Source organism: Protomyctophum parallelum, assembly GCF_964188405.1.
Source record: "Protomyctophum parallelum genome assembly, chromosome: 1".
Classification (NCBI taxonomy): domain Eukaryota; kingdom Metazoa; phylum Chordata; class Actinopteri; order Myctophiformes; family Myctophidae; genus Protomyctophum; species Protomyctophum parallelum.
Window position 1 is genome coordinate 3,177,709 of NC_139697.1, and position 11,243 is coordinate 3,188,951.

The 11,243-nt window shown below is 45.6% G+C and overlaps 1 protein-coding gene across 1 annotated transcript in view; it reads left to right on the plus strand.

Moving 5' to 3' along the window:
- The window catches only part of pum1 (pumilio RNA-binding family member 1), a 107,805-nt gene extending 97,322 nt beyond the window's left edge, over positions 1-10,483 (plus strand). Inside the window, 9 exon segments of the mRNA XM_083785916.1 lie at positions 1,685-1,729; positions 1,731-1,742; positions 1,744-1,812; positions 2,958-2,999; positions 3,001-3,080; positions 4,249-4,261; positions 4,263-4,421; positions 4,424-4,447; positions 9,842-10,483. Coding sequence (XP_083642042.1) covers positions 1,685-1,729; positions 1,731-1,742; positions 1,744-1,812; positions 2,958-2,999; positions 3,001-3,080; positions 4,249-4,261; positions 4,263-4,421; positions 4,424-4,447; positions 9,842-9,973 — 576 coding nt within the window. The 3' untranslated portion in view covers positions 9,974-10,483.
- Positions 10,484-11,243: the final 760 nt, after the last annotated feature.

Genomic DNA, 11,243 nt, shown 5'->3' on the forward strand with positions numbered 1-11,243 from the left:
GGCCTAAATGTAAGTCGCTCTGGATTAAGAGCGTCTGCTAAATGCCTAAATTGTAAATTGTAAATTGTAAATTGTCTCTCATGCTTGGCAACTCTTCCGCATTCTTTGAATGCCACAGAGAGAGGTCAGTAATTCTGCCCCATAAGAGAACACGAAAGCTGTCTTCTGTTTGTCATTTTCGTTCACGACAATACAGTATATATATATATATGTGTGTGGTGTCATGCTGTTTGTGCACTTGGTGGTGAGGGCACTGTGTGTGTGTGTGTGTGTGTGTGTGTGTGTGTGTGTGTGTGTGTGTGTGTGTGTGTGTGTGTGTGTGTGTGTGTGTGTGGTGTGTGTGTGTGTGTGTGTCTTTTATAACAATGAGGGGGTATTGTTTCAAAGCCTGGTGGGAGGTTCTGGCCACCACCTTGTGTGTGTGTGTGTGTTGTGTGTGTGTGTGTGTGTGTGTGTGTGTGCCAGTCACAGGAGCCTCTGTGCAACACAGGCACACACACACAGGCACACACACACAACACACACACACACACACACACACACAGCAGGAAGCTTCTCTTTTTCTCTTATTTTTCTACTGAAAATAGGATTTCAATAACATTTCAAAGAGAACGTTATATAGGACCAGACAAAAAAGGTGGGGCTGCATTCTAATCAAATCGCTGCAGGTTATTTCTTTGACGTTGTGTTCATAATAATTGTCCATCCATCCATACAGTACATACAGTACAGTACATACAGTACAGAGCAGCCACAGCTTCCTCAAACAAACGGCTCAGATTGGGTGTTTGTTTGCCGAGCTCAAAGCACACCTGCTGTCTCTCTCTGTGCCTTCAGGGAATGAGGAGACTGTTTGTTGTCGACGCAGCACGCACGGCAAATTACTTAATGCTTCTGGAGCTCCTTTCCACTGTGAGCTTGGAGATGCTTTTTGAAATGTGGCTATAATGATGATATGCCTCGACCTGTGCAGAGCAACGAACCGACCTCATGCTTCCTAGTTAATATTACCTTTAAAAGGAGAATTCCATGCTAGAAAGGCTTTCTTACCTTTTCTTTTGTAGTTGTTTACGTCCCCCACCCAAAGAGGGTCCAGGTGTTTTTTTGTGCAAAAAACTCCTTATTGGCTATTTCCACTACCATAAGCCCTCAATGAATTGCATTGAATTGAATGGGAATTGAATGGGGCTATGGGGTGTTATGCTAGTCCGCTTATTTCCATCTAAAGAAGTAGTAAAGTGTGCCGCTTGGGATATTATTTTACATTATGAAGAGAGGATATATACAAAGAAATTATCATTTTGAGCGATGGAAAATAAGCCGAATTAGCACAACACCCCATTCAATTCCCATTCAATTCAATTCATTGAGGGCTTATGGTAGGGGAAATAGCCAATAAGGAGCTTTTGCACAAATAGCACCTGGACCTCTTTGGTGGGGACGTAACAACTACAAAGAAAGGTAAGAAAGCCTTTCTAGTTATTAACTGTCTCGTGTTTTGCTCTCTCTCTCCACACACCCGTACGGCTGTAGGGTCATTGAGGTGTGTTTTAACTGTCCTCTCTCTCTCCACACACCCGTACGGCTGTAGGGTCCATTGAGGTGTGTTTTAACTGTCTCTCTCTCCACACACACCCGTACGGCTGTAGGGTCACTGAGGTGTGTTTAACTGTCCTCGTTGCAGGTGTTTGCTCTCTCCACACACCCGTACGGCTGTCGGGTCATCCAGGCGCATCCTAGAAACACTGCCTTCCAGAACAGACTCTGCCTATTCTAGAGGAGCTCCACCAGCACACAGAGCAGCTGGTGCAGGTAAGCTCTCTCTCTCTCTTTTTGTCCTCGCACGTACACACACACACCACACACTTGTAGATCTGCGGCGGTGGGCTCAGGGGTTAGAGTGCCTGGATGGTAACCGTAAGGTTGCCAGTTTCGAACCCGGGGCTCCCCCAGAGTTACTGTCGAAGTGTCCTTGAGCAAGACACTGAACCCCTAATTGCCCCTGATGTGCTAGTTTGGTGCCTTGCATGGTTTCCGCTGCCATCAGTGTATGAATGTGTGTGTGAATGTAATGCACAATCTCTGTAAAGCGCCTTGGATAAAGGCGCTATATAAAAGAAAATGCACCATTCTTCTTCGCCTGGACTGGACTGTAAAACAAACACAAAATCTAATCTCATAAGATGAAGGTAAACGGTTGCATTTATATAGCGCTTTTATCCAACACTTAACATAGATTGTGTTTTTACATTCACCCATTCATTCACACACATTCACACACACATTCATTACACCGATGGCAGAGGAAACCATGCAAGGCACCAACCAGCAGCACATCGGGAGCAATCCGGGGTTTCAGAGTCTTGCTCAAGGACACTTTGACACTAACTCTGGGGGGGAGGGAAGCACCACAGGGATCCAATCTTGCGGTGCTCCCACCGGCCACTCTACCCCTGAGCCACTGCCGCTCTTAAAGGAATATTCAGTGATTTCACTTAATTCAAATATTACTTATTTTTTTGTTTTGTTGTGATAATCCTCTCTACTATAGAGTGTGCTGACCATAATAAGGAGTTCCTCCCTGTCCCCAGTTAACCCCTGTGGGGTCAAAAAACCTTAGGTTTCGTTTTTGGCTCTCTCTATCCTGATTGGATGAAAGGCTTTGTCTCCTAGCCAAGAAAAAAAACCTATGGTTATTTGAGTGAAATCACTGAATATACCTTTAAGGCAAATGCAGTCGAACAAGAACCACTTCTCCTAAAAATCATCACATTCTTGGAACTTTCCTTCCTTCATACTTGACTCGCCGCGTTGCTAACTGGGGTTGTCGTCATCTCTCTCTGTGTGTGTGTGTGTGTGTGTGTGTGTGTCTGTGTGTGTGTCCTGTGTCTGTGTCTGTGTGTGTGTGTGTCTGTGTCTGTGTCTGTGTGTCCTGTGTGTCTGTGTGTTGCGTACAGGACCAGTACGGTAACTACGTGATCCAGCACGTCTTGGAGCACCGGCCGGGCCGAAGATAAGAGCAAGATCGTGGCAGAGATCAGAGGCAACGTGTTGGGGCTCAGCCAGCACAAGTTCGCCAGGTGAGGAAAACATCTTATCTTATCTTATCAACGTGTTGGGGCTCAGCCAGCACAAGTTCGCCAGGTGAGAAAACATCTTATCTTATCTTATCAACGTGTTGGGGCTCAGCCAGCACAAGTTCGCCAGGTGAGAAAACATCTTATCTTATCTTATCAACGTGTTGGGGCTCAGCCAGCACAAGTTCGCCAGGTGAGAAAACATCTTATCTTAATCTCCTTCCACTCGCATAACCGTGGTGGACTAGGTCTTTTGTCTGTTTTGTTTGTCGCTTCACAGTGGTGGAAGTACAATTTTGAGGGCATTTTGTACTTGAGTGTTTCCAATGTCCAGTACTTTTACCTTCTACTCCACTACATCTCAGAGCCAAACACTTTACTTGTGTTGTGTTGTGGCCCTCCGACCTCATCTAGTTGAATAGAGCACCGAAGTCCTGACCTCAATATCGGTAAGAGGGCGCAAATCCACGGGTTTCATGTACTTTTTATTTGCATTGTAATCCCCATAAGGGGTGATTTTAGATCGCCTCATATAAGAACAGTGTTTGAAAAATAAACTTCACTCATATGGATATGAAGAATCAACTGACTGAGAGAAAACGCTAATGTTACTGCTTGCTGAATTAGATTTTTCGCTAGAAGCAGACTGTATCATATATGAAGTGACTGACTGTTGCAAACGATACAGAGACACCTCCCTGACAATAATGCAGAGACAGCTTGTTTATTTTTGGACCACAACGCTTATAGTAGACGATATTAAGATCACTCCCATGTTATTCTCCATAGAGAAATTACTTCCCACAAACCAGGGGGAATCGAAGGGTATGAGCGAGTTACGTCAGGACTTCGGTGCTCTATACCCATGCTCTAGGCTAAGCTTAGACCATTATTAACCCATTCTGAACGGGAAACCCGTTAGCATCATGTTATGCTTTAGCTATTGAAAAAACAGCAGATCTACAAGCTCATATCGGCGCCACCGAAGTGGCGCGCTACGAGCTTGTAGGTCTTGCTATTTTTTTGAAAAATCGAAGAACGACTGACATTTTTTTAGAATCTGATCTCAGGTCAGAATGGGGTTAATCAGACCAGTGTGTGTCCAGTGGAAACCTCGTATGAATCTGATCTCAGGTCAGAATGGGTTCATGTAAACCTCTCCGCTCTGCAGCAACGTGGTGGAGGAAGTGTGTGAGCCAACGCCTCGCGGGCGGAAGCGGGGCGCTGCTCATAGACGAGGTGTGCAGCCTGACGGAGGGCCCCCACAGTGCGCTGTACACCATGATGAAGGACCAGTACGCCAACTACGTGGTGCAGAAGATGATCGACGTGGCCGAGCCCACCCCAGCGGAAAGATCGTCATGCACAAGGTGGGCAGCACTAAAACTAAGACGAAAAATATTCGTCGACTACCTTTTTTCTACTAAATAAAACTAAATAAAAAACTAAGCTACGATGACTAAAAACTAAGACTAAATATACTGACAATTTCGTCGACAAATAAAAAACTAGACTTAAAATGTTTGGAAGGGACTAGTGGACAAGAGATCCAGTATTTTACAGTCATTTTTACACTTTTACACTTGGTTGCAACGCGACGCAACGCGACGCAACGCGACGCGTTGTGAGCTTGTGGTATCAGCTATTTTCAGCAAGTGGAAAAAACACTTTGATGTGTAAAGTCCCATGATATTTACATTGGAATGAATGAGCCAGGCTAGAAAGTGTCTCAACCCATGGGGTGAAGAGGGCGAGGCTTATAGCCTAAAGGTCCATTAGGGGTTCAGTGTCTTGCTCATGGACACTTGTGTGTGTTGAATTCGTTCAACCCATTCTGACCGGGGCACCCATTTTTGGTGTCAGCATCATGTTATGCTTTAGCTATTTAAAAATAGCAGATCTACAAGCTCATATCGCGCCACCGAGTGGCGCGATACGAGCTTGTAGGTCTGCTATTTTTGAAAAATCGAAGAGCGACTGACATTTTTATAGAATCTGATCTCAGGTCAGAATGGGTTTATAATCAGACCCAGTGTTTGTCCGGCGGAAACCTCGTATGAATCTGATCTCAGGTCAGAATGGTGTTAAGGAACTAGAACAGAATAACTTGTGTCTTCCCGCTGTAAGTGAGATGTAAAGGAACCTAGAGTCCTCTCTGAACGGTCCGCTCATAGCTTAGAGTTTGAGTTTCAAAGGTTTAGATCTTGGTCTGGAGCTTTGAGACGTGCGTACTTATCCTCTCTGCTCACGCAGCTTGGCTCCACTTAGCTGGTGTCGTCTGTGTCCTCATCGACCGTCTCCTTCCCCACCGACCCGTCTCCTTCCCCACCAGGATCAATACCAAGCACCATCTGTTAGGTGTTTTTCGTTTGGGGCTCCTCGAGGCCTCGTGTGGAGCAGCGTTTGAGAATTTGTCGACTAAATGTTGGTAAATGGTGCATTTATATAGCGCCTTTATCCAAGGCGCTTTACAGAGATTGTGCATTTACATTCACCCCATTCACACACACATTCACACACCGATGGCAGCGAAAACCATGCAAGGCACCAACCAGCACATCGGGAGCAATTAGGGGTTCAGTGTCTTGCTCAAGGACACTTCGACAGTAACTCTGGGGAAGCCCACAGGGTTCGAACTGGCAACCTTACGGTTACCATCCAGGCACTCTACCGCTGAGCCACCGCCGCCCCAATGTTCCTCAACTACCTTTTCCCCACTGGTGAAAACTAAATGGAAACTAAGCTATGATGACTAAAACTAAGACTAAAATGTACTGACAAGTTCGTCAACAAATAACTAGATTAAAAGTTAGGAAGGGACTAGTTGCGGACGGTAGAATACGCACATCGACAGGCTGGGTGCTGGGCTAGGAAGGGACTAAGTGGACAAGAAGATCCAGTGTAAGTCATTTTACACTTGGTTGCATGCTGAAAATAGCAGATCTACAAGCTCACATCGTGTGTGGCAACGTGTTGAAATAACACAGGAAACCTATATTGTAGTCTGTAGTAGTTGTAGTCTGCGAGGGCTAAATCTCATCCGATGGTGGTTTCCGTGGCTCAAATGCCGAATAACTAATATATGAAAAGGGTTGAAAACTTCAATTCAATTCAATTTTTATTATAGTGTCAAATCACAACAAGTTGTCTCAAGACACTTTACAACCAACAAAGATCCACCCAGAGCAAAAGCAATATTGTGACAATGGTAAACGAAAAAACTCCCCTTTTTTGGAAGAAACGTCAGGCAAGAACCCGACTCTAGGGTGGGCGGCCATCTGCCTCCACCGTGTCGGGGGGGGGGGGGGGGGGGGGGGGGGAGGGTGGGGCTCCGTGGGAGGGGCCTGGTCCACGGTCACACTCGGCAAGTCAATTAGAGCGTCGCAGTCCCTCCCCCTTTCAGAACAACGAACGGCCCAGGAAATGAAATGCAATGCATTCTGACCATAGGATTTTCTTTAAGTATTTATTTTAAAGACGGTTACGCCGCGGACAAAGCCAACCTCGGATCGTGACAAATCATGACAATGAACACAATATTTTTGGTGCCGATCAAATCATTAGAAAGAAGAAAATAAAGGCAGGAGACAACACTATTTGTTTTGTTTTTCTTCTTATAAATGATTTGATCGGCCCCAAAACATTGTGTTCATTGTCATGATTTGTCCACGATCCGAGTTGGCTTTGTCCGCGGCGTAACCGTCCTTTATATGGCGGCGGGCGGGTGGCTCAGGGGGTAGAGTGCCTGGATGGTAACCGTAAGGTTGCCAGTTCGAAACCCGGGCTCCCCCAGAGTTACTGTCGAAGTGTCCTTGAGCAAGACACTGAACCCCTAATTGCTCCCGATGTGCTGGTTGGTGCCTTGCATGGTTTCCGCTGCCATCGGTGTATGAATGTGTGTGTGAAATGGGTGAATGTAATGCACAATCTCTGTAAAGCGCACTTGGATAAAGGCACTATATAAATGCACCATTTACCATTTAACGAAAAACTCCCCTTTTAGGAAGAAACGTCAGGCAAGAACCCAACTCTAGGGTGTGGGCGGCCATCTGCCTCCACCATGTCGGGGGGGGGGGGGGGGGGGGGGATTAAAAAACTTCAGTGCACTGTGCCTTACACATGTTGCGGACTGCATATCGCAACATGTGTAGGTACAATGCAAGGAATAAATGCATTCGAATGTATCCGAAAGGAAGTCTGATCCAATCACTTTTAGATTTCTCCAGTTTAATCCTGAGTTTAAGTTTTTGTTGTGTTCAAGATCTGATTTTAGGCAATGTTTAAGCCTCCAGGAAAATCCGTGTTGAGGTTCTTAATCCACTGTTTTTCATTAAAACGTCTTTGTCCTACTGTCCAGTTTGGGATTGTGTTGTTGAAGTCCAGCGCATTTTAGAGCTTCAATGCCAGTGAGCCATGAAATGTTGCACAAAATCTTGTGGTTGTCTTTTTTTCCATTGTTAATATTGTATCTGTGTTGTCCCAGCCTTGTACCTATTGTTTTACCCGTTTCTCCGACATATTGTAAACCACATTTTTTCACATGTGATTAAGTAAATGCAGTTGCTGGTTCTGGCTGTTATTTGTTGTTTAATCTCTAACACGCGTTTTTGTAGTTCTATTTTTGACTAATTGTTTGGGTTTGAAGTATTCTGGTCCCTGGCGTGCTGGGTGTGTTGATTTCTTTTAGCTTGCTGTGTACTAGATAATCTTTAAGGTTTTTTGTTTTTTCTGTAGGCCGATAAGAGGGGGAATAGGAAGAAAGAATAGAAGAGAGATAGACAGGTGGGCTCCATGAAGAGGCCTGGTCCACGGTCACACTCGGCAGTCAATTGGGGATTAATATTAGAGGTCCACAGAAACTGCGACGTGGAGGACGAAAAGAGACTCCGGGGAGAGATTCCCCCGGATGTTGGGTTAGTGGCAGGCCTTACTGGAGCCTGCTATATAGTGTATTATTACAAGCACTGTTGGGAGACAAACGCACACAAACAATGTTACGACTATGGTATTTAGCAGACACACCAACACAGGTGCAGGTTTTTGGCAGGAGGTTCCCCCTTACTCAGTTCCCACCCTTATGACTTTGTCGGAAGGTGAGCGAGTACTGGAGACAGGTCTAGCTATAGGCTTTGTCGTAGAGAAAGGTTTTCAACCTAGTCTTGAATGTGCAGAGCGTGTCAGCCCCCACGGACCGAAGCCCGGGAGAAGGGTTCCACAGCTGAGGTGCCTGGGGACCTAAACGCCCTGCCTCCTGTTGTAACTTTTGATATTGTTTTTGACAGTAAGCATTTTTGCATACTGTAGACGCACTGGTGTTCTATTTGGTTTGTAGGGGATCGAAAAGTTCTTTGAGATATTGTGGTGCCTGACCATTGAGAGCTTTGTAGGTGAGGAGAAGAATTTTGAACTCTATTCTGTGTTTGACCGGGAGCCAGTGTAGGGAGGCCAGTGAATGGAGTGATATGGTCTCTTTCTTCTGGTACCTGTCAGCACACGCGCTGCAGCGTTTTGAACTAGCTGTAGGCTTTTCAGAGACTTACCTGGGCAGGCCTGATAATAGCAAGTTGCAGTAGTCCAGCCTTGAGGTAACAAATGCGTGGACAAGTTTTTCTGCGTCATTTTTGGACAGGATGTGCCTAACCTTTGCAATATTTCGCGCAGGTGAAAAAAGGCAGTCCTTTGAGATTTGTTTGATGTGAGATGTGAAAGACATATCTTGATCAAAGGTAAGATTCTTTACAGTGGCCTTGGAGGCCAAGGTAATGCCATCTAGGGAAAAGTTTCTCATCGGCTAGCTTGTCTCTTAGGGGGCTTAGGGCGCGATCACGATAACTTCCGTTTTGTCAGAGTTGAGGAGTAGGTAATTACGGGTCATCCAACTCTTTGTCTTTAAGACATGCTTGAAGTTTGACTAATTGGTCCGTTTCGTTCGGTTTTCATCAATAGATATAATTGAGTGTCGTCCGCGTAACAATGGAAATGTATAGAGTGTTTCCCTGATGATGTTTGCCCAGAGGGAGCATATAATACAGCAAGGAGAAAGTATTGGTCCAAGCACAGAGCCTTGTGGGACTCCGTATTTTGACCTTTTCACGTGTTGAGGAGCCTATCATTGACATTTACAAACTGAAATCGGTCAGACAGATAGGACTCGAACCATTTCAGTGCGGCACCCCTTGATGCCAACCAGTGTGCTCCAGTCTCTGTAGCAGAATGTGGGTGGTCAATAGTGTCGAATGCAGCACTAAGGTCCAGCAACACCAGTACGGAGAGACGAGGTTATTATCTACTGCAAGTCAGGGAGGTCATTTGTAACTCTCAGCAATGCCGTCTCAGTGCTAATGGTTAAGCTCTCTGAAGCCCGACTGAAAGCCTTCTAATAGATTGTTGTTATGTAGAAAGTCACATAACTGTTTGGCGGACTGCTTTCTCGAGAATTTAAGGTTTGATATAGGTTTATAGTTAAACTTAAAGGATTGTGGCACGTAGCCTGTCACCAAGGACATATTGATCATATTGAGTAGGCATGTACCAACCGGGGGCAGGACCTCTTTGAGTAATCTAGTCGGAACTGGATCCACTGGATCCATGTCGTTGATTTTGAGGAAGATGTGAAATCAGAAAACTTCTGTTCTATGGTTCTTCATAATAACGGTTTGTCTCCCCCTCCTCCCCCTCTCTCTCTCCCTCTCTCTCCCCCTCTTCCCTCTCCCTCTCTCTCCCCCTCCTCTCCCCCCCCCCCCCCCCCCCCCTCTGACCCCCAGATCCGACCTCACATCTCCACCCTGAGGAAGTACACGTACGGCAAACACATTCTGGCCAAGCTGGAGAAATACTACATGAAGAATGGCGTTGACCTGGGGCCTCTGTGTGGCCCCCCCAACGGCATCATGTAAAACCTGGGGGCCTCTGTGTGCCCCCCCCCCCCCCCCCCCAACGGCAACGGCATCATGTAAAAAAAAAAAGAAGAAAACTCAAACGGAATACCCAATTAAATCATGTCTTTACTACCCAAATACTGTATATATATTTATATACAGAATGTATACAGTATTCCCCCTCCTCACCTAACCCCCCTATATATATATACCCTTCCCAACACTTATGGTCAACACATCGACGATTCTCTGAACACTTGACCCCTTGACCCCACATAACCGTACCTGTCGACCACCGCCAACCACCGCCAGTTCCCACTGGAAGGGAGGAGGAGGAGGAGGAGGAACAGCCCCAACCTGGCAACCTAAAAAAAATAAAAACCCTCGCGAAAAATACAGGCAGCCTTTTGGTTGAGTTTTAGCCGACCCCCTCCCTCCCTCCCTCCCCCCCTGGGGGTGGAAGGGGCAGGGGGGGGAGGGGAGGGGAGGGGGGGTGGGGTGGTGAGGGGGTGAGAGACCCCCCCTCCCCCCCCCCAAAAAAACACACTCTTCTCCTTCCACTCACTGACACTTTTTTGTCATTTTTCGTCGTTTTGAATAAACTTAGAAAAAGAAAAACCATTTCACATTTTTGCTACTGCTGCACACACACACACACACACGCACACACACACACACACACACACGCACACACTACAAGTATGCACATACATATTGTATACACCAGGCCTCTCTGTCGCCAGCGTTATCTATCTACCACTATGATATTGAGAAAGTTATTTAATTTGTTCCCACATCAGACAGACACGCGCGCACGTGCACACACACACACACACACACACACAACACACACTGCGCACGCCATGGGCTAAACCAGCAGACAGATCATTTAGCATGGGAGATTAGTTTTCCTGGTCTTGCTTCTACAGTATGAATATAAAAGTGTATACTTGGTGTAGACCTTTGCATATATATATATATATATATATATATAAATATATATATAAAACTTTGTAGTTTTTTCTGGTTTTTGATGTTTGAATCTGTATCTATAATGTATCCTAGTACTAGTGACCACATACTTCTCTGACTGTATAATTGTACATTTGTAAACCCTTGTAATGTAAAAGTGCTTTACCACCGTTTTTTGGTATGAGATGAAAAAAAAAAAAAAAACTTCACTGAGGGGTGGGGGGGAAAAATACAAAAAGAAATACATCTTTGGAAAGGAAAAAAAAAAAAGAACCCTGTGCATTTCAGTGTATATTCTCACCTCCTTGGTTGTGAC